The sequence below is a fragment of the Corticium candelabrum genome, chromosome 6 (genome assembly GCF_963422355.1).
Source record: "Corticium candelabrum chromosome 6, ooCorCand1.1, whole genome shotgun sequence".
Classification (NCBI taxonomy): domain Eukaryota; kingdom Metazoa; phylum Porifera; class Homoscleromorpha; order Homosclerophorida; family Plakinidae; genus Corticium; species Corticium candelabrum.
In genome coordinates this window covers 792,590-816,599 of record NC_085090.1, presented here as the reverse complement: position 1 = coordinate 816,599, position 24,010 = coordinate 792,590, and the positions used below count along the sequence as shown (strand labels likewise).

At 41.4% G+C, this 24,010-nt stretch overlaps 3 protein-coding genes and 1 long non-coding RNA gene across 4 annotated transcripts; 3 read left to right on the top strand and 1 right to left on the bottom strand.

Moving 5' to 3' along the window:
* Positions 1 to 556: 556 nt before the first annotated feature.
* LOC134181026 (uncharacterized) lies at positions 557 to 1,788 on the top strand. The gene is made up of 2 exons (XR_009970060.1): positions 557 to 754; positions 822 to 1,788. It is a non-coding gene; the product is annotated as an uncharacterized LOC134181026 (long non-coding RNA).
* Positions 1,789 to 2,278: 490 nt separating this feature from the next.
* LOC134181593 (uncharacterized) lies at positions 2,279 to 3,158 on the top strand. Its single transcript, XM_062648863.1, has 3 exons — positions 2,279 to 2,435; positions 2,488 to 2,639; positions 2,924 to 3,158. Exons 1-3 carry the CDS (start codon positions 2,359 to 2,361, stop codon positions 3,142 to 3,144), a joined length of 450 nt encoding a protein of 149 aa, XP_062504847.1. The 5' UTR covers positions 2,279 to 2,358; the 3' UTR covers positions 3,145 to 3,158.
* A 2,553-nt stretch (positions 3,159 to 5,711) lies between these two features.
* Positions 5,712 to 10,048, bottom strand: LOC134181491 (uncharacterized protein K02A2.6-like). Its single transcript, XM_062648766.1, has one exon. The coding sequence runs from the start codon at positions 10,046 to 10,048 to the stop codon at positions 5,882 to 5,884; it is 4,167 nt and encodes a 1,388-aa protein (XP_062504750.1). The 3' UTR covers positions 5,712 to 5,881.
* An 11,735-nt stretch (positions 10,049 to 21,783) lies between these two features.
* Positions 21,784 to 23,076, top strand: LOC134180976 (G protein-activated inward rectifier potassium channel 2-like). The gene has a single exon (XM_062648154.1). It carries the CDS (start codon positions 21,806 to 21,808, stop codon positions 22,904 to 22,906), a length of 1,101 nt encoding a protein of 366 aa, XP_062504138.1. The 5' UTR covers positions 21,784 to 21,805; the 3' UTR covers positions 22,907 to 23,076.
* The last annotated feature ends 934 nt before the right edge of the window (positions 23,077 to 24,010 follow it).

Below are 24,010 nucleotides of genomic sequence, written 5' to 3'. Positions count from 1 at the left end.
TGTGTAGAACTCTGCAAGAACATTTCGTGTAACACGCACGTTTCCTGGCAACCATTTGCCACCCAAGTCTGATATCCAACACCTGGCTGCTCTGCAATTCAATCTAGCTAAGTCAGCCAACACCCTCAACACACAGTCACTGCACATGTTTCTGCACAGTCGACCTGGTAAGTGCGTTATTTGCGTAGGCGAGGTCAAAATTTATTTTCTAATATCCGGGGATTATGCGCTTGCTGCAGCGAAGACGCCTGATCGTTTTAGCAAAAACGAGGACCGTTACAACCAGCAACGTGTGCTGAAACTATGGATATTGTTAAATATCTATCATTTCTATGAGTTTGACTGGAATCAGCTGCGTTTCAGATGGGAAGGAGCGCGAACACCTCCGGGGGGTAGGTGACTTCTTTGTCTGTGCACTTTTGTCTCTTGGGCTATTTCTGTTTGAAATCGCATGTAACAAGTAGAAGACACGAATTAACGTTACTGGTGATTTTATGATGTTGTGTGCACTGGCGTTTTTACCAATTCAGGTGCAGCAAAGCGCCCCATTTAGCGACCGTGGTCACGCACGGAGAAGTGTGTAGAGACCACATTTCTGCGCCTGAGCAGTAGTTGGCGGGCTTCTCGATTTGCAATCGATTAGAGCTGATTATCTTGTGTCTGTTCAGCGACTTTCTTGATCTGGGTCGCGTTTCTAGTTGTGTAGTTGTATTTACCAATAGTTCTTGGATTTTATTTACTGCAACAGCCAGAGGTAGGTGACAACTATGCCTACTCTTATTGCCGTTTTCTAACTTTGACAATAAAATTTGTATTGCAAGAATAGTCCTAGGTTTTCCAGTGTTTTTCAACACTAAAATGAGCAGGTGGAAGAGAGGAGAGGGTGTTCACCCAGGGAGGAATTGTGTGTCATGTAGTGTTTGTGGAGGCAGATTTTGTCATCCAGACAACTGGAATGAAGAATTCAAGGAGTGGATCATGACGTCATCTCAGCTTGATATGCAGTCTTGCTTGTTTCCAAAGTGTAGTAGATAGTTGAGACAGAAGTGGGAAATTTTTTGCATATGTGTGCAAATGGATGCAGATGTGCCAAGAGAATTTGAGGAAGAAGAGCCCTCATCATCTGATTCTTTTTCGCCAAGTATCTATTGACTGTTGTGGCTTTCATGCTATCATTGTACTCATGTGTTCATCATTTGTGCGACCAGAAGAAAGTCCATTTTACTTCTTCAAAAATCCAAATTTATCAGAGAGAGTCATTTCCTAGAGGCTGTTGAAATAAGTTTTAATTTATTTATTCTAAATGAATGTTTTGTAATGAGTTGTAGACTATCTTAACAACAACAGCAATAATAATAATTATTATTATTATCCCAGGTAAAAATAATAATGAAAATAATTAATAATGACAATAATAATGAGAAATTATAATAATAAATAATGTATATGCACACAAACAAGTTCTGTGTACTATGTCTTCATGAGATGTTGTGTCATTTCAAGGTTACTGAGATGTCGCAGAGCTCATTTGACAGCAAAGACCTGGAAAGATCTACTCCAACTAACGTGAAATCACTTGATAGAATTGAGACACGGAGTACTTCAAATTATTGTCTTTGCTTGGTTCATAAGCTTGCGTGTGCAATGTTTGTGTTATGGAGTTTTATGAATGTTAGAGCGGTGACCATACACTGAACAGAATCTAGGTGTAGTTGACAACTACATCACACTATAGTTCTTACAAGTTAGAGAAAACAAAGAAAAAACATTTCTGGTGCTCTGAAAGTACGTTTGATGTGACTAATTTCCGAAGGAACGAAACGTCTTGCATTAGCTGTGTCATACCTCCAAACTGCCCGTAGTCGTTCGCGAAAAAGATCTGTGCAAAATCGTCTGTTGAGGGGTTCGAATTCGACAATACTGTTGCAGTACAGGCGAATAGTGTCCCCACCATCTTGGAAAGTGCCGTAGTGTGTGTCACGCTCGTTCTCTTGAAGTAGTCGATTCTTTCAGAATGTCCATCCCACGCGACGACTAGGCACGCGAATTGGAAGAGAGCTTCTACGTCGATGCGATAATCCAAAAAAGATGTGTGTGTGGCTCTAGAGTACCCGTACACTGCAGTCTCGGATATCGAGTATCTGACTGTCCGAGGACGTACATATGATTATTTATTGATTACTTTCTTCCTCGAGTGCCCAACCATCCACGTGTACTCTTTTGCGGGGGCGCGGATGCCCTCGCTAGAAAATCTAGAGAGCGCCGTAGCGCACTTGGCGGATCGACTGTACTGTACATGTTTCAGTTTTTAATTTCTTCTAGAGAATAGAAGGTCTTTGGTCCCACTTGCGAGCACAGATGAGTGACCAGTGGATTTCAAAATTTCAAGAGCTAATGGATGGTGGATGGATATGTTCCAACGATGAACTGAAAATGTGCACTATTATTCCGTTTTGGTTACAGCGTTCTAAATGCGTTTATGTACAGGTGTTGTTTTTGGTATGCATTCACTGGCGTTCTAGAAGCAGAACTGGACGCATTTCGTCAGTGGTGGAACACCCACAGAATGAGGAAGACGAAAACTGGTCAATGTCCCGGCGGCATTCCAGAGGATATCTTTGCTTTGCCTCAGCTAACCGGTGCGCGCATGATGAATTGTTTGTAATTGCTAATGGACATATATATATATATATATATATATATATATATATATATATATATATATATATAAAGCATGTACCTGTTATAATTGTGCGTGTGTGTGTGTGTGTGTGTGTGTGTGTGTGTGTGTGTGTGTGTGTGTGTGTGTGTGTGTGTGTGTGTGTCATTAGTTTAGACCGTCTTTGTGGCCAGAGGCTACAAAACGGAGAGTATCATCATCAACGATGCCCTATACTTGTGTGCGTGTGTGTTGTAATTACAGGAACGCAGGACTACTTGTGCCCTATTGATTCTGAGGTGTTTGGCGAGGCTTATGAGCAACTGGCCTCTGTTGAGCCTAGCTTCTATAGCCAAAAGTTTGAAGACGCCGCTCAGAGTTGTCTTAGTGTGATGGGAATCAGAGCTGCAGACATAGCTTCAGAAAACTGTGTGATGGTTTATAAATTTTTAATAGCGTTTATTGAATATATGCACATTAATTAGTTCTGGCAACAAAGTATAGCAATTCTCTTTTTTTTTGTCAATTGTGGGCGTGGTCAGAAAGTTGTCTAACTAAGAAGGGGAGCCAAGCTGCATCCTATGCAAGAATAAATGACACAAGCACACACGCGAACGCACATGTAATGTGTATGTACCGTAAGTGTAGTCACAATCACTGAATGCAAGATCGAACAACGAGATCACACCGCTTCTGATTTTGAAAGATGACTTTGGCATACTAATTAATACGCACAAATCAACGTCGTACGCAGAGATTGTCAGTGTAAAGAGAATCAAAAAGCCTTTACAATATTGAAACTGGTAGATTCATACATAAATTCTTACATAGTATGACACTGCGTCTAGAGACATAGAGACTATGGGTGCGTTCGAATACTAGTTCTAGAACTGGAATTGTAGGGGGGAGTATAGCGTTCGATTGGTAGTTCTGACAGTTCTAGAACTGTCAGAACAGTTCTAGCAGTTCTGCCTAACGAGCTGGAATTGTTGGAACTGTCACGCCCTAAATTCAAAATTCCCGGAGGTTGACGAAGTGAAATGACGGGTACAGATGCCGAGGCCGTTGTGGACCTTCTTGTTTGTTATAATGAACACTTGTGGCGACCATTGGCTTGCAGAACACCAGAAGAACGACATTTGGGACTGATTACAGTGACCTTCTTGGCGCGAGCAGCTCCAAAAAACCGAAAGCGAAAGCACTGCTGATGTTCGAACAGACTACAACAAATGGAGTCGAAACGTCATGCTACTTCGAATTGACGCTAACAGGAAGTATGAGCCTTTGCGCATGCTCAACTTGCTGACAGTTCTAAGCGTTCGATTGCTAGCAAGAGTTCCAACAGTTCTGGCAGTTCCAGTTCTAGAACTGGAACTAGTATTCGAACGCACCCTTAGTCTGCCCGAAAGGTGGCACGCACCCCTCGCGCCCATGCCTGGATCCGCCCCTGGAAACATGTAGAAACATGCAGTGTGTTGAGGTTGTTGGCTGACTTAGCTAGATTGAATTGCAGAGCAGCCAGGTGTTGGATATCAGACTTGGGTGGCAAATGGTTGCCAGGAAACGTGCGTGTTACACGAAATGTTCTTGCAGAGCTCTACACAAATTGCTCGTAAACAGCCACAAAACTCAGCAAGAAACTACATCTCCATAAAAGTATCAAATCTAGCGAGCCATTTTCACGTCTCAGACCGTTCCCTTTGAACAATCACTGCGTGAGTGTCGTCAGAAAGAAAACATTGCGGGGAGTAGGCGTGAGAAATGCGTGGGCGAGACCGTATTGGCACCCTACAACAGCTAGAGCAGTTCTTTTCAGACTAGCAACGTAAATACAAACAGCCACAGTATCACGGCAGTAGCTTGTCACTGCAAAACCCGACCTTGCAAAACCCGACCTTGCAAAAACCCGACCTTGCAAAAAACCGACCTTGCAAAAAACCGACTTTGCAAAAAACCGACCTTGCATGACCCTTCTCGGCCACGGCAAGATAAGGCATTCTAAGCACACGCAAGGTCGCGACCAGAAACACAAGGCGTAATCTGCAGGCTTTGGGAAGAATCTCTCCGCCTAATCTCATCTACCACGCTTCTCTTTGTTGGCTTGATTGTGCAGTACGTTGTCGATATAACTTCCTAACCCTTCCTAGGCTTCATGACGTTAAATCAACAAAGTTTTTGCTGCTTCTGCTCTGTTAGTTCACTTCTGACCCTCTCCAAGATTCGCTGCCGTTTGGTATTTACCTCTAGTTGTACTGGCCGTGTTTCGAAAGACTTGTAATCTGCATGCCTTGCATGTTTACATCATTCTATTGTAAACTTGCTCCTTTACGCTAGAGCCACTACTACTTTACCTAAAACGTGATATCTATATTAGCAAATGACATGCTAAACTAATTAGACTATAAATTTTACAAAATAGGTATAAGTATAGGAACATGGCTTGGGAGGAAAAATGTAGAGACACAATCTGTATCCTGAGTACAGTAATCTAAATATTTTTATAAGAAGCTTAGCACGGAATATTCAGGGTGGAATAAAATGCTCTTGCCTAAAACATCCGGGACATTATAGTACATTTTGAACTTCCGGATCCGGGGAAATTTAGCTATCATAGGATATTTTAACTGGGGATTTATATATATATATATATATATATATATATATATATATATATATATATATATATATATATATATATATATATACCAATTACGGCGGATATTGAGTGACATCGGTATAACCACGCCCTATCCAGTCTTTGCGTTGAGTCAAACGGTGTGGCTCCCGTTGACGGTTCCCGTACCGCAACTCCCCCAGTTAGCACGTGCATTGTCACAGGGTGAAAGCAGAGCAGTACAGTACTTCCAGTTAAATGTTGAGGAATATTGAGAGAATGATAGATGTCGCAGTACCAGTGCTACCAGCGAAGAACAATGCAACAGTTGTAACTCACCTCTAATACCCGGATAGGACTTGAATGTACAGGATGATTACTATAGGAAAATTTCATTCCATGCTGTAACATGCAATGTGCTCTCTAGACATACACTACAGGACTGATTGTATTGTGATATATGATCACTACTTATACAAGTGTATAATCTAATGACATCCTATTACATCCCTTTTCCTTTTTTTTTAGTTTTAGCATGCTTCTATACTCTTGGAACAATCTCAACTCTACATTACTGCTAAAACAAAACAGAACATAACAGTTTCTTTCTACTTTAAAACATAGTCTTTTAGATAGACTGGCTTGTTGATTGTTCTGCCTCTTCTGGTAGTAACTGTCTTCTGAGGTCTTGGTTTGCTTGGAGGGGCTGTTGTTTCTTGAGTCTTCTTTGATGGTGTTGTTTGCTTGGTGGGTAGTTCTAGCTCAGTCATACTATCTCCAATTGGTTGTTTGCAAAACGTCTCCTTTGATTCTCTGAGATGAACTCGATTTTTTCTGTAGGTTCTTCCATTGGCTGCCTCAACGTTGTAAGATCGGTTGGGTAGCTGTTTAATCACTTTAGCTTGTTGCCATTCTTGAGACCTTCCAAACGGTTGAATTCTTACAGTTTGGTGTTCTTTTAATTCAGGTAGGTCTCTAGCTGTTCTGTCATAGTATTTCTTTTGTTGTTCTTTGGATTGTCTGAGAGCTTCAAGTTCTTGAGTGACCTTGGGCTTCAATAATGATGTTGCTGTCGTCAGTAGTCTTCTAGTCCTGCGACTCATCAGCCTTTGGACTGGACTAGTGGTCATACCTTGTGTAGGGGTGTTTCGAAAATCTACGATCGCCAGCCATGGATCTGCATTTGCTCGATAGGCTTTCTTCATGAGGTTTTTCGCTGTTTTAATGTTGTTTTCGACTTTGCCATTCGACTGTGGATACCCCGGACTGCTGGTCTTGTGTGTAATGTCCCATTTCCTTATAAAGGTTCGAAAGTAACTGGAAGAGAATTGAGGACCATTATCTGATATCAGTATGTCGGGTATTCCATATCGAGCAAAGTGTGCTTTCAGCTTTTTGACAACTTCTTCTGAAGTAGTAGTTAACAATCTGTCCGTCTCCCAATAGTTGCTATAATAGTCCGTTGTGAGTAGATATTCACGTCCTTGGAATGTAAATAAGTCTACTCCAACTTTGGCCCATGGCCTGTCTGGAATCTCATGAGTTTGCAACTTTTCTTTTGTTTGCCTAGTTTCATAGGTCCGGCATATGTGACATCGGCTAACATGGTTTTTTACTTCGGCTGTTATCCCTGGCCAGTATAATGACTCCCTGGCTCTCCTCAAGCATCCATTCACTCCAATGTGTGATGTGTGAATCCGCTGTAGCATATCTGGGCGGCAACTTCTTGGTACCACAACTCTGTTTCCTCTGAGAATGATGTCATCCTGTATGACTAGTTCATCTCTCACATTGAAAAATTCAGCAATGGATCCTGGTAGTGTATGTTTGTTGTCGGGCCATCCCTGTAGAATCGTCTGTTTCAGCTGCTGCATGGCCGTGTCTGTCTTTGTGGCATTTCTGATATCAGCTAGCCTCACTTGTGACACCTGAACATCTTGTAGCATATCTATTTGTTCACACTCTTTTGCCAAGTTATGTTTTACTTGGAATACTTCTATGCGTTCACAGTCTCGTGGTGTGTGTTGTAGGTAGGCTCTGGACAATGTGTCTGCCAATACCATTTGTTTCCCTTGTTTGTATTCTACGGTAAAACTGTACTTTTGCAAGCGCATGAGCATCCTCTGCAACCTCTTCGGTGCTGTGTGCAATGGTTTTCTGTGGATCGTCTCGAGTGGTTTGTGATCCGTTTCTACTTTGATTATTCTTCCATAGGTGTACGTGTTGAACTTCTCCATTCCGAACACAATTGCTAGAAGTTCTTTCTCTATCTGAGCATATTGTTGCTCAGTGTCAGTTAAAGTCCTGCTGGTGTATGCTACTGGTTGACCTGATTGCATCAATACAGCTCCTAGTCCTGTTTGAGATGCATCACACTGTATAGTTGTTCCGTCCTTGGGATCAAAGTACCTGAGTACAGGTGTTGCTGTTACTGTTCTCTTGATGTCATTGAATGCTATTTCCCGGACATCAGTCCATTCCCACTGGATGTGTTGTTTAGTTAGCTGTCGGAGCGGGTCGAGGAGGTCGGACAGGTGTGGCATGAACTTTGATAAGTAGTTGGTCATACCAATAAATCGCCTCACTCCCTGTACATCCTGTGGTGGTGGCATCTTCACTATTGCTTCTATCTTGTCATCATCCGGCTCAATCCCTTGAGACGTAAGCACGTGTCCCATGTAGGCTACCTTCTGTGTTGCAATGTAGCATTTGTCTTTGTTCAACTTTATTCCTTGATTCCTGCATCGCTGTAGTAGTCGTAGCAAATTCTCATCATGATCTTTCCTTGCTTCATCATGTGTTGTGCTACTGCCAACTACTAAAATATCGTCTGCAATCGTGTATATTCCGGCAAGTCCATGAATTGCACTGTCCAGTGCCCTTTGAAAAATTTCCGGTGCTGGCGTGATCCCAAATGGCAATCTATTCCAGCGGTATCTCCCATATGGTGTGTTGAATGTCGTAAGCTTGCTGGAGGGTTCATCAAGTCGTACATGCCAATAGCCATTCTTCACATCTAACACGCTGAAAATTTTTGCTTTTGATAGCTCTGGTAGAATGTCCTCTAGTATCGGCATTTGATACTGACTTCGTTTTAATGCTTTGTTGAGTGGTTGTGGGTCTATACAGACTCGTAGCTTCCCATTTTGCTTCTTCACCACTACTAAGCTTGAGATCCAATCTGTGGGTGCCTCTTCTTTCTGTATAATCTCTAAGCGTTCAAGTCTCTGCAACTCTGCTTTCAATCTGTCTTTCATGGCAATTGGAAGTCGTCTCGGTGGCTGTTTCACTGGCTGTATCATGGGGTCGATGTCCAAATGTGTTACTCCTGGAAGTGTGCCAAGTTCTCCTTCAAATACTTCAGCATATTTTTGAGTAATCAATTCTTTAGTGAGCATGGTTTGTTTCCATGTGACTCTCCCCTGTGGCTGTTCAGTCTCTTGTATCATCTGGATGTTGTCATAGTCCACTTTGATTAGACTCATGGCTTGTGATGTCTGAGCTCCTAATATGGATGTAGTAGCTGCATTATCCACCACAACAAACTGAACATCATAGGTTTGCGCATTCTTCTGATTTTTGACACGCAGTATGCACTTCCCAAGTGGTCTAATCTCTGCTCCACTGTATTGAGTAAGTGTTTGTGTTGTCTGCTGCAAGTCATTCAATCTTCTATGTGGAATATCTTGTTTCCTGATGACATTGCATGTGGCACCTGTATCCATCTGAAATCGGATAGGCGTTTCATCAACTGTCAACGTTGTACATAACTTGTTTTCATATCTTCTGCCATCTAACACGTTGATTTCGTCATCACGCGGCGTCAACGTTAGTGTCACTACTTGCTGTTTGCTCCAGCGTTGATCATCACTGCTGTCTTCATACATGCTGTCGGAATCATATCGCATCATGTGGACGGCTGCTTGCTTTGTTCCGGATTTCGCACTTGACCTGCACATCTGTGCAAAATGATTCTGCTTATTGCATTTTTTGCACAACTTCCCATACGCAGCACAGTGCTGTTTGCCCCACTTGTGGTCCTTACCACAATATTTGCATTCCTTGTGTGTTGACATTTCTGCACGTGGTAATTGTCTGCGTTGCTTGCCAAAGCTCTTCTGTTTGGCTCTGAATGCATGAACCTGTTGCGTTTCATTGTTGCCCATCTCCTTCATATGTGCAGCTGTCGTTTCGCATGCTCGACAGACTGATACACATGTCGCTAGCGTAAGTTCCTTTTCCTGTAGTAGTTGTTTTCTCAATGTGTCGTCTCTAACACCCACTACTATTTTGTCTCTCAGTAGCTCATCATGCATCTGTCCGAATTGACACGTCTTGGCCAATTCTTTGAGGTCTGTCAAGAATTGATCAAAAGACTCACCCTCTCTTTGAGCTTTCTGGTTGAAACGGAAACGTTCATAAATGACATTAGTTTCCCCGAGGCAATACTTCTCCATTTCTTCAAGAACCTTATCCAGGTCCCTCTTGTCCGCATCGTCTGCAAATGGCAGTGCATTGTATATTCTAAGAGCATCTTGTCCTATGCACGTTATGAATGTAGCGATCCTGTGCTCCTTCATATCTGGTAGTTTGAGGTTGGCCAGGATCTCGTATGAATCCCAAATCTGTCGAAATTCGCGCCACGATTGGGATATGTTTCCCCTCACGACTAGTGGCTTTGGGAGCGGTATCCTGCTCTGCAATCTGAGTGGACGAGCTGCTTCTATGTGTGCTTCTTCAACTAGTTGCAACGGGAATTCCACTTGTTCAACCATTTCGCTCGTTTATCTCTCTTCTCTCGGCTGTGTGTAGCTCCACTCGTGTCACCATGTAACATGCAATGTGCTCTCTAGACATACACTATAGGACTGATTGTATTGTGATATATGATCACTACTTATACAAGTGTATAATCTAATTACATCCTATTACACATGCAGGTTACATTTTGAGAAAATGGTGGGTATGTAGGGATGGGTATGTGTGCCCATCTTCTACATTATAATCTTCTTACCTAGATCGCTTGCAGCAGTTGCGTGCATCACAATCTATAGTAATACATTGACGCAGCAGTCATGTGTGACAGTACCATGGGTATGTAATTATGGATGTGATTGTGATGTAGGAGATGAGCATGAATAAGTACATACCCATCCCTACATACCCATTCCTACATACCCATTTCTACATACCCAATATTTTCTCAAACTGTTTTTATACTCACTGTATATTTTAAGTCATACATTAAGTTAAGTTAATTGAGTGATGATTGGTATGCATGACGCGTAGACTCTAGAAAACACCTGAGAATTATAAAGATATTGAAACAATATCTGTAAGACATATTATCCGCTATGCGTTTAATTAACCAGTATAGTATTCTCTTTGATAATAAGCTGTCGCTAATAGTTCAAGAAGGTAGTGTGAAAGCCTTGTGTTACTGATAGAACAGAATGCTGACTGCCATCAAAACACAGCACAAAGAAACATACGGACTTAATCGTTCACCTAATAACAGAAGTATTTCAAAATACAAAACGTAACGCTTTTAATAAACACATGTACATACATAGTCACATTGCTATATTTCGATTAAGCTGATGACTTTTAAAACAAACACTGCAATATCTTTATCTTTTTCACATGCACATACATACATACAGACAGACAGACAGACAGACAGACAGACAGACAGACAGACAGACAGACAGACAGACAGACAGACAGACAGACAGACAGACAGACGGACAGACAGACAGACAAAAAGACAGATTGATATATTTGAATTCTTACTGTACCAATAACAATCGCTAACTTTACGTATGCATAACAATAACAGTCAATAAACAAATGCTGAACGTCATTTTTATCATACAGAAAATCATCAAAATTGCACTTAGACAACTTCAACAAGTTTTTAAAAATAACACGAGAGTTGCAAGACTGTACAACTATAGACAATTGCTTTCTCCATTTATCTCTAAAGTCTGTTTTGCTGCTTTTCCAATTGCATCTTTTGAAATTTTGGAGATCTTATCGAGATAGTCTTCAGCCATAGGGCCCTAAAAGCCAAAGTGTTCAAAAACCAGTGGACTACATGTTGTATCAGAGCCTGCTATAGACTGCTGTTGACCATATTTTGTCATTTTGCGTTTTTCTCTCAACTCAGCTGCGTAACCTGATATTTTGACAGCTGATTGTACTGTGTCATAAGAATGTGGATGAGCAAGTGAAATGTCCAGGTCATTTATCACGTGTCCAGTGGAATCATATGTTGTTATATCCGCCCTGTTCTCAGAGTCAGTATACCTATTTCTTGGCTCAACTTGATGAGGAATATTTAACTCCTCTAAACATTTAGCCCAAAGTTGACGCGATTGTATTGTGTTGCCATACTGAGCCACCGCCAAACTTGCAGGTTAATAGATGATAACCAGGTTCATCAAGGCTTCTACCACAATCACACTTGGTAACAATCTGGGAATAAGGTAAAGGAATACCAAGTCTCAAAATTGCTGTCACACGAAATTCTGAGGACTTCAGAACAAATTTTGGTGCTGAAGAAACAGCTTGAAGCCATGATCCTGCTCCATGTCCTGACATGACCTTATCATTGCAGCATGTTTGACAGAGGATGCTTGCATAACACATGTTGCTGCATTCCCTTCAGCAATATCCGAGCTCAGGCGATTTTGGAGATTTACTGGATTTACCATAAGCCCAGACAAAGACTGAGGTATGAGTGTCTCTCCATCTGATCCTAAGGTGGAAGGAAGGCTTGCTATTGCCTTGCAAAGATGCTGATAGAAAGGGGGTGGACTCATACAGTTGAGGCTGTCACATAGATCTATTCTAGATGAAAATCTTTGAGGAATCGTGCTCATTGAATAACACCACGAACCCACAAAAGCAGCAGCAGAGATTTGTGTCAAGTTTGTAATGCCAAAACCTCCCAACTTGCTTCCATGTCAGCTCGTCAAGTGCACTCAACCCCAATATTGCTGCAAAAGTATCTCTTGATAACTGATCATGAATATGACAAGCTTGGTGTAAAACTGGAGGAGGCACACACCTTGCTAAATGATTCAGTGTAGGCACATGACAATACCGCGGTAAGAGAAGTGCACTTTGAGGATCATTCAAGTTGAGCAGTTGAGAACAAAGGCCTTCACCTGCAGCCGCTGATTTGCTACATCTAGACTGGACATAAGAATCATTGCCAATAGGCACACCAAGGATATCAACACCAGACGATACTATGAGAACTGAGAATCTGTTTACATTATTCTCTTTGGCTGATGGCAAATATATTTCACACTTTCTATCACAAATTTTCAGGTTGATTGTTTGAAACTCTTTCCGTAGATCAGTTAGCACTGACTCATACTGTTGACTATAGCCAACCACAAAGATGTCATCCAAGTAAGCCAAAATAGTTAAATTGCTGTGCTTCTTTTGAAGCCTATTGATAACTGGGTGTATAGACAAAGCAAATAGGAATGGACATAAGGGGTCACCTGGGTGAACTCCTTCTTCTGATGGAATAACTGACACAGATTTACCATTGAAGTACAGCAACGGACTTGTGATTCCATACATTTGTTGGACATGAGCATGAATTTGGGTAGACAAACAGACAGATAATTTATTCTCATACAGATTCTACTTGTACATATTTTAAATACAAATCAGTCCTTGCAAACAACAAGTCATTAACTAATGGACTTAACTTTGAATGTCAAAATCAAATAATCTATCTAAATCACGATGATTAGGTGACACTTTTGAAAGTTTTCTAAGGATAACTTTGGCATTGCATCTTCGCAGAATTGTAGAAAATCATTTTCTCCAATACGACATGAACATGGAAGCATTAAAATTGGCTTCTGGATTTGCTGACTATTGTGAAAAATGCTGCAAAATATTCTCTGCCTTCGTGCCCCACCTTCCAAAATGTTCTTCACAAGAGGAACACATCTTGATACATATCCTCCTGGAACAAGCTCTTCTGAATATTTTTTCATTCTTTCCTTCTCTTGTCGTGGCAGCATGACCATTTTCCTTGCTAGCCCTCCTAATAATGCCCTGACTCCACGGATGAGACAGGGACACATCAAGATACAAATTCTGTCCACTATTTGGATCAAACATTGTAATGTCTGGACGGTCTGCAATATTGATGTATTGATGTCTTGGTTCTGTTTGATGGGGAAGGTGAAGGTCAGACAGGCGCTCACTCCACCCATTTAAGACTGAATTGTGAGACCACACAGGTCCACCCCATATTTACAGGTTAAAAGATGGTATCCGTATTCATCCAAATCATGACTACAATCACACTTTTTAATCCAATTGGTGAAAGGTAGAGCCACTCCCATCCTCAGGTAAGACGCTAAAGAAAATTCGTTTGTTCTTAAAGCGTGCTTATCAGAAGTGGGCATTATTAGCAGAAGTGGGGATGACATTCAAAAACCAGTCAGACAGACAGACAGACAGACAGACAAACAGACAGACAGACAGACAGACAGACAGACAAACAGACAGACAGACAGACAGACTAACAGACAAACAGACAGACAGACAAACAGACATGTCGAGGTTGAGATCGTTAATCCCTCATCTTTCAATCCCTCATCATGTCGAGTTAAGAGATTGTTACGCTAACAGCAACGACCGACCAGACATTTCAGTTTTTGATGCTTGCATTGGAACATCCTATGATCTTGATATTTCACTGGATCACCCTTGGAATCAAGACATAATTGAAAGAGCAGCAGAGCAAGATGGGTTTGCAGCACAAGCCAGAGAATGAACTGAAAGAGAAAAAGGATAAGGACAAGATACTAGTAGAAGGAAGACACGCAAAAGTGATTCCTTTAGCACTGGAACAATGGGTGTTGGGGCTGGGAGGCTCACAAGTACCTCCATCAACTGTCTGAGAAATCAGTTGATGAATTTGGCAAGAAAAACGGAGGCCAGTTCAAGAATTATTGGAGGCGATGCTTATCAGTTGCTCTACAATCCTGTAATGCTAAAGTTTTATCAAAGAAGATCAGCTGTCAAGCGAAGAACGTTGACAGACAGTCAGACACAAGTTGCTCTTTAATTATTTAGACAGGGACATCTATGTCCCTTTATGTAGTTACTAGTACGCAGTTGCTTTAGGAACATTACCTAGACACAAGTAATTAGCGGTTATTGCTATTGTATCGTAGTTCATGTTTGAAAATATATGTATTGACAGACAGACAGACAGACAGACAGACAGATAGACAGATACTTTATTCTCAAATAGACTCTACTTGTACATATGCTAAGAATTTGTAAAAGCAAACCAGTCCTTGCAAACAACAAGTCATAGATTAACTAATGGACTTGGCCTAGAATGTCAAGTCAAATAATCTATCTAAATCACCATGATTGGGTGACGGATTTGGAAGTTTCTGAGGACAACTTTTGCGTCGCATCAGACAGACAAACAGATTGCTTTATTTGAACGCTTACTCTACCCATAACAAGCGCTAATTTATGCAAAACAATAACAGTCAATAGACAAATGTTGAATGTCTCTATCACATATGTAAAGTCATCGAAGTTGCACTTAGACAACTCTGCCAACTTCTTAAAAATCACTCGAGAGTTGCAAGACTGTACAACTACAGACAGTTGCTTCCTCCAAAGTCTGCTTCATTGTTCCTCCCATATTCATCTTTCGACTTCTTGGAGATCTTATTCTTCAGCCATATAGGGCCCCAAAAGCCGAAGTGCTAAAAACTAATGGGATACATGGTGTGGTGGACTCTGATATGGATTGTTGTTGACCATATTTTGCCATCTTTCTCTGTTCTTGCATCTCCGCCAAGTAGCCTAATTTTTTGGCAGCTGATTGTAGGATGTGGTGAATGTGGGTGAGCCATTGAAATATCCAAGTCTGTTGTGGAATATTCAGTGGGATCGTATGTTGCTATATCCAGTCGGTTCTCTGAGTTGATATATCTGCTTCTAGGCTCAACTTGATGAGGAATGTTTAATTCATCTAAACATTTAGCACAAGTTGAGACGATTGTGTTATGTTGCCAGACTGGGCCCCGGCCAAACTTGCAGGTTACTAGATGGGAACCATGTTCATCAAGACTTGCGCCACAGTCACACTTGGTAACAATTTGAGAAGAAGGTAAGGAATGGCAAGTCTCAAGAATGCTGCCAACCGAAATTCTGAAGATTTAATAACAAATTTTGGTGCTGAAGAAATAGCTTGAAGAAATGAACCAGCTCCACGTACCTGACATGACCTTGTCCTTGCAGCATGCTTGACAGAAGACGTTTGCATAATACATGTTGCAGCATTCTCTTCAGTGGTATCAGAGCTTAGGCAATTTTGTAGTTTACTGGATTTGCCATAAGTACAGACAAAGTCTGAGGTGTGAGTGTCTCTCCATCCGATCCTTCTGTGGCAGGGAGGCTTGCAACTGCCTCACAAAAATGCTGATAAAAAGGAGGTGGACTAGCATAGTTGATTAGATTGTCACATAGATCTACTCTAGATGGAAATCTTTGAAGAATTTTGCATAATGAATTACACCATGATCCCACAAAGGCAGCAGTGGAGATTTGCATCAAGGTTGTAATGCCAAAACCTCCCAATTTGATCTTAAAAGATGCTTGTTTCAGCATCTAAGACAGACAGACAGAGCTGACAAGAAAACTTATGATGATCGGTTCTGGACCTAAGACGCTTAGTAGAAACACTGACTTTGCACAACTTGTAGTTAAGTAGCTTCTTTTAAGTTTTATCCCCCCCCCCCTATGGGGCTAATGTATTATTATGTAGTAATTATTATGTAGTGGACTTTAGGTTTGCTTTTAGAGTTTGATGGAAAATTTCATTGTAATGGTAATATATGTATTGACAGACAAACAGAAAACAGAAAACAGATGGCTGGCGCCCACTGATTGTGTTGGCTGTGGAATTTTTCTTTGGAATAGTCTACAGCAATATGCCTGGGGAGATAGAGTGTCCTTTCGCTGTTTGCCCCATGTCGGGAAGCGTCCAGCGTGTTTTAGCGCACATCCGTGAGGTTCACGAGTCTTCAAAGTTGCCTCCACACTTTATCAACAGCTTTCGTCTTCGGCAGTGTGAGCACTGTCTTAGATGGTTCTCCAAACTCTCTCAGCATCGTTCCAAGTGCCCGTCTTGTCCTGTGAAGTCGGATTCGTTTGACGCCAGTTGGTCGGGAGATGATGTCTCACATCTTGTGAAGAATGCAGCTATCGGAGGATGCGTCTCACATTCCGTGAAGCATGTGGGAAGTGAAGGCGTCTCAGTCTCTCTCCATTCCTCTGCTTCGGACAAAGAGACTTGTTTTTGTGGTCCGAGTGCGAAGGAGGCGTGGTCATTTATCAGACAGTTACCTGTTGAGTCTATTCTTGGTGATAACCTGCCAAGGATTGTGCAAGGTGTTCCCCAACCTTGGAAACTGTTGCTGCAAAAATGCGCGGGTCTGGCAATGCGCCAGATTCTAAAGGAACCTTTGGATCCAGCGGGCTGGAAACTATTATGCTTATTCCAAGAATGATACTTCATCATCTTAGAGGAGGGTCATGCGATCTAAAGCAGGCTCGTTCCAATTTCAAGGCTTTCTTAGATTTCCGGTGGGAGCAACTTCTGTCTCATGGCTCTACTTCATCTAGTAGAGACTTTCGTTCTTCTGATGCCAGTAACCAACACCGAGCAGCTCTCAGATTAGTCAGATGTGGTGAGATCTCAAGAGCTGGTAAATTGCTGGTGAGTCAGGGCCTGGCTCCATTTTCGGCGGCGGTTTCTGATAAACTAGCTTCCAAACATCCAGCTAGAGTAAAGGCGATTCCAACACCATCCAAATTCTGTGAGCCAATCACCCTATCTAGGTCTGCATTTTTTTGTTACTGTGGCAAAACTTCCAAGAGGATCTGGCTGTGGGCCTCCTGGGTGGAAATATGAACATCTAAAAGTTTTGTCCGGTAATTCTGTGATTGCTGACAGCTTTTCTCTGTATGTGACTTGATCGCCAAGGGGTCTTTTCCTTCAAGTGTCAGTGGATTGTTATCTGGATCAAGACTTATAGCTTTGCCCAAGACTGGAGATGTTAGGCCTATAGCCATAGGCGAGTGCTTATGTCGTGTTACAGCCAAAGTAATCTGTAGACAGAAAAAGGAATCTTTTGCCACTTATTTGGAGCCTATTCAACATGAAGTGGCTGTTGAGGGAGGAACAGGGCGTCTTGTTCATCACGTGAACTTGCTTTTAGAATCCCATGATGATTGGGTTCTCCTAAAATCCGACATCAAAAATGCCTTTAATTCCATTGAAAGAGCTTCGTTACTGTCAATGGTTAAAAAGTCATTTCCTGATATCTTTGAGCATGTACAAGGGATGTACTCAGAATACAGTCCTCTTGTTTTCAACAGGGAAGTGAATCTTTTTTGCTGTCATCTCAAGAAGGTGTTCAGCAAGGGGATCCCCTTGGTCCTTTTCTTTTTTCTCTCACTACCCATCCTTTACTTCTTGAGCTTCAAGAGAGACACTCTTCAGTTCAACTGTTAGCATACTTAGATGACGTGTTTCTTCTTGGTTCACTGGAAGATGTTTTGCCAGCCGTTGATGACTTGAGAGATCAGATGTCTGAAGTTGGCCTGTCAGTAGCCATGAACAAATGTGAAATCTATAGCAGGGGTAGGTTTGCTATGTGCAATTCTCATGAGTCGATCCGTGTGTCTTCCTCTGGAACAAAGATTCTTGGTACGCCAATTGGTCAACCTGAATACGTCAAGAGTTCATGCTCTGACAGTGCTTTGGATGGGCAGTCTCTGTGTGACCAAGTTGTGGCCTAAATGAGCCACAAAGTGGAATGTTGCTGCTACGGTTTTGTCATGTGCCACGTTTGAATTACCTTGGGAGAACAGTTGCTCCTAGTTTAATGCAGTCTGCTGCTTTGCAACACGATGAAATAACAAGATCCACTTTTCAGCAACTGATCAAGTGTTCTGTTTTTAATGACCAACAGTGGCTGCAAGCAACTTTACCAATAAGGTTTGGTGGTTTTGGCATGTTATCTGCGCAATCTATCAGTTCTATTTCCTTTGTATCCTCTTGAGCTCGAAGTCTGGTTGATCTTCCTCATAGTTTTCCAGCTCTGGAGAGCTTGATTAATGAAGTCCTGTGTCCTAAGGATGTAACTGTCGGTGGTTCGATTGCTCATGAATTGCAGCTTTCTTTACCAGTAAATAAGGCTTTGGAAGATCTCCTTATCAATCCTAAAAAGTTGCAACACAAACTATCTCAAGAACATTTCAAACAAATGATGTCTTCAATTCAAGAAAATTCCCAGTCTTGTCATGAGGCTTCTCGTTTCAGGTCACTGCAAGGTAAAGGAGCTGGGACCTGGCTGGATTCTATTCCAACCTCAACAAAGTTTGCACTGAACGCTGCCGACTTTTGTCTTGCAAATCGTTTGAGGTTGGGGTGTGACATGCCCCTTGCTGCAGCTCTTGATAGTTGTGAGTGCGGTCAATCGCTGTATAGTAAAGGATATCACTTACTAACATGCAAACACGGAGGTGGACCTATCTGGACACACGGTTCCATTGTAAACATGTACGCAAATTGTTTGAGCGATCTCCACATTACTCACAAAACGGAGCCTAGGGACCTATATGATGGCAACCATTGTCGACCAGATATTGTGTATTTCAACCCTCAATATGGCACTGACGTTGAATTGGATATATCGCTTGCCTGTCCTCGGAATGGTGACATCCTATCACTCGCTTCCAAGGAAGATGGTGCAGCTGCAGCTACAAGAGAGCAGCAGAAAGTGACAAAATATGGTCAGCAGTTTAACATTCTTGGGAATTCTTCAACATGTATACCTGTTGTGTTTGAACACTTTGGTCGTTGGGGTGGAAGAGCTCAGAGTCTATTACATAATCTATCAACCCTTTCAGTCAACAAAGATGGACAGAACAACAGCACTGACTTCATTGTATACTGGCGGCGCTGTATTTCCATTGCATTGCAACGGTGTAATGCAACAGTAATTACCAGAAAACTTTCGAGACTTGCTCAGTGTAACTCATGTAATTTTGAGTCGTACTCGTTTCATTTGTTTAGGCGTTAGCAGTTAGTTTTAGCGTAGGGCCTGTGGGCTTGCTTGTTTGTTTTACAGTTTAGTGTGAGTGTACTAGTTTCAATGTATGAAATATATGTATTGGACAAACAGACACTCTGACAGACAGACAGACAGACAGGCAGGCACACACACACGCATGCACGCACGCGCACACACACACACACACACACACACACACACACACACACACACACACACACACACACACACCACAGCACTATTAGTCTGCTGGCAACAGCCATGTCAAAAATATTGATATAATAACAACAACCAATTGACGTAAATATAGCTTGAAATATTTCCAGCAATAGTGTTTTAGTCTACTGATATCAACAACAACACTCAGTAAATTAACTAAATTTGGAGGTCAACTGCTTAGAACAGTAGTTTTTGCTTATGAATTAGCATTACAGATGTTTTACTCTATGTAGACAAACCGACTGACTGTTACAACAAACTGTCTCCAAGTTAGAGTGATGAACAGTTCTTAGAAGAAGTATGTCTGTTAGATTTCTTTCAAATTAAAATAAAAATAAAAACTACAACTTCTATAGTACAACAATCACTGCTCATAATCTCACCATATGTTCAATATTAATTAAACACTGCACAAACCTAAAGACTGAAAAATTCTAACCAGTACCATTAGAGTAAGGTCAAAGTTGGTGTTTGAAGGGTTTCATTAAGAAACTCTTTGAAACAAACCAGTAAACTAAAAACTCTACAGATTGTAAGAAGTGTAGCATGACAACGTGTCATCAATCTGTCCTACAAGCATTAATTTGCTAATTAATATCAAACAAAGTATCATGGCAATGATATACAGCAGTAAATTCAGAGTAGAAAACAATATGCAAACACAATTAGATATACAAAGACTCAGATGACGTGCAAACATGGCAAACAGGTGAAACACTTACAGTGTACTGACTGTCAATCATAATTAACCTGGCAATAGCTGGACAGATATTTGCAGTCTGCCTAAAGCATAACTTAAAATCATCCATGTTAAGCTGATTTACCTACAAATGTGCGTTGTCTAACCACCCAAAATGTTCACCTCAAAATTTCCTATTTGAAGTGTTCGTAAATAATAGGCGTATCTTTCAAATGCACACTATTCATATCTGTATGTAACCACAGGATTTTTCCATACAGTAGTTGTTTCTAATAAGCAATATACAATCCAACCAATGTTTCAGCAATCCATGCTGCTACTGATATAGATTAGTCACCAGTATCACATCACAAACCAGCAAGTCTATTATTGACTTGTAATTCCTAGTCAGTTGGGTCATGCAAACATTCACAAACACAAATCACAATTCCCTGAGCAGTGTTCCAGCTATGTTGTTTGAGCATGGCTCTGCACATTGCTCTGTATATACTCGGTATGCTGTGCCCAAATCGTTCTAGCCTCAAGTGTCCAGCCGGTCGTCTCTCCTCCACGAGAAGAAAGACTGGCTGGAGACTTCACTTATGTCACTCTAACAAACACCACTTTGTCAATTCAATCAAATGTTATGATGTCATTAGCAAATGTACTGTTGTCAAATGTTATGAAATCACCATTGCGTGATGTGACGCCATTATTAGATGTAAGTTGAATGACCTATGTCAAGTGCCCCTATTTGTTTTTGTGCCCCTTCAAAGTATGGTACCTGGCTGGAACACTGCAGAAGCAAAAGCATGGCAAGTAGATACAGTACACATTAAATGTTAATAACCCCAACATGATCAATATTGCTTTTAATTACATCAAAATTTTAATAATAACTTTTTTATCGATTTCCGAATCAATCAATATTAAATTAATTAATTCCTATTCTCACCTATTCTTGCACATTTCCAAAAAGTTCCTAAAACTCTATAAAACATGCGAATGCACTGTTGTAGGCGTTAGTCAAACATTGGATTGCAACAATGTCAACCAACCCAGTTTTGTATCTGTCAAGAATCCTCGGTGTGACGGCGTGGATGTACGTGCATGTGCAGATGAGCAAAACAATAACAACCAGTAGACTCTGAAAGTTGAACAGTGCAGACTACCAAAACAAAGCAGCATTAGAAGAACATCATCGTCACTAGTCCACAAACAGAGTGAGAAAGACCATGTTTGTCACTTGACGCCTTTGGTTAACGCACGCTACATCGACCTGCTTTTGTATGTAGTGTGGTCTTGCGTGTCTCACTTCTCCACATTCTGAAGCTTAGCAAAAGAAAACTAATGTTAAACGGATCGTGCATAAACTATAATAATAATCTATCGAAAGAATTGAATTTTATTTTTGACGGCGGCGCTGTGACGAGACGGTATACGGGGAGTTAGCAGCGCAAGTGTACTTCGAGGGCAGGTTACCCAGTATGGAGACCACGAGCGGTAAAAGTGCGACAAACATTCAAAGCAGCGACGAGAACAGTCCACTTGTTCAAGTTTCAGATCCGTCTGGAAGTACTTTGAGTTATGCGACTAGAAAGCCATTCCGCTTGATCAGCAAGGACGGAGATTCCCTGGTGACAAACGTGAGAGTCGAGAACAAATTCATTCTCTACCTTAAAGACTTATTTACTACATTGCTACATCTCCCCTGGCACTGGTTGATATTAGCATTTGGCGCCGTTTATATGTTGAGTTGGATTGGTTTTGCACTCATCTGGTGGGCCTTGTCAGCAGCTAAAGGGTCTGATGAGCGTCCATGTACTACAAATGTTCACAACTTCTCTACTGCATTTCTTCTCTCAGTTGAAACTCAGACAACGATCGGGTTTGGAGATGTCATCATATCTTCCTCTTGTTCTGTAGGACTAATCGTGCTGTCACTACAGTGTTTGTTTGGCATTCTATTGGATGCGATTATGATGGGAGTTATCTTTACTAAGGTTGCTAGACCACGAGAACGAGGCCAGACAGTTGTGTTTAGTGATAAGGCGGTGATTGTACTTAATCACGAAGATGATTATTTCTACTTGATGTGTAGAGTTGGTGATATTAGAAAGAGTCACATATTGGAGGCTCATATACGAGCATCACTCTATCATAAGGAAGAACATTGGGAGTCTACATCGGAACAAAGTAGAATTTCTATACGATGTGAAGATTTAGATGTAGGGTATGATACTGGTCGGGATCGAATCTTTCTTCTGCTTCCTGTCATTGTACGACATAAGATTGATTCCAACAGTCCGTTTTACAAAATGTCGCCAGAAGACTTACAATCTGCTCACATTGAAGTTGTTATCAACTTGGAAGGTACGATGGAAGCAACGGGAATGATCACTCAGAAATTGGTGTCGTACATTCCAGATGAAATATTTTGGGGTTTCAGATTCAAACCTGTAGTTTGTGTCAAAGATGGAATGGCACATGCTGACTTCTCATTACTGAATGATATTTTGCCAGATCCAGGAACTCCACAGTGCTCAGCAGAAATATATTTTGAAAGACAGATAGAAAGAAGCACATAAGCTGTGACTTTGTTTTTGCTTTGGTTTGGAGCAACTATGTTAGCTAGATGAATTATTTTATTGTGTTTTCATTTTAGTTTATTGTAGCGATCAAATTGCCGTCATGTTTGTACCTTGATGAACAGCAACTTAATTAAACCAGAGAAGGATCTTTCAGCCTCACAGCTGCTAACGGGCAAAGTGCAACCAATTACAAGAAGCTGATAGATGCATGAAAAGATATCTGCGTCACACTGTTGCAGAGCATCAATCAAATTAGTTGGTAGAGGCTCCTGACCAGTAGCAGCACGATCCTTCCATAGCCTAACCCAATCATGCACTTCATTCTTCAACATAGCAGGATGAAGGAGGTCATCTTCCCAGAAAGCCAATTCGGTAACAGCGCCGGATCCAAGAATTTTTGAAAGAGGGGTTTCACCGTTAGCAGTTATTTATAGCATTACTAATTTTCTCTTTTCTAATGAAATATGAAATTATTGAACCGCGCCTATTGGAAAAGAGGGGGTTTCAACCCCCCTAAACCCCTCTGGATCCGGCCCTGGGTAATGACGTGGTCTAGGTGGCCCAAAAGTCGGGCACATATATATGCTGGTAGTATATGCAGTAATTTCACACCCATATTTGGCTATCATTGCTGAACCTGGTGCAAAATTCACTGAGCAGGTGGTCAACAAATTTGGCAGTGTAGTACGTTGACTTGATAGTAGTTACTGGTAGTAGTTATTTCCACATTACCCCTGTAAATTTGTTTTCCAGTGATACGGGGAATGGTGATCTCTTCCCCCACTCTTCTTGCCATTTCTTGTGCTTCTTTGTACCAGTGCTCATGTTTCATGGCGATGTTAGCTCTAAGATCAGTGATCTCTTTCCTAGTGTCTTCTATCATATTATATGCTGTGACAATGTCAATAACCCTCCTCTGCAGTTTTATGACTTCATTAGGAGAAAGGGTATACTGATCTGTTGTGAAATCTCTCCCTTTGGGATGCATTCAAACACCCAACCAATAGACTTCTAGAACTTTATGTGTATGCAGGAAATTCGGCAAGAGTCGACCCGTGATAACGCACCGCTTGAGCAGCGGCAAGAATATTCGTAGAGATA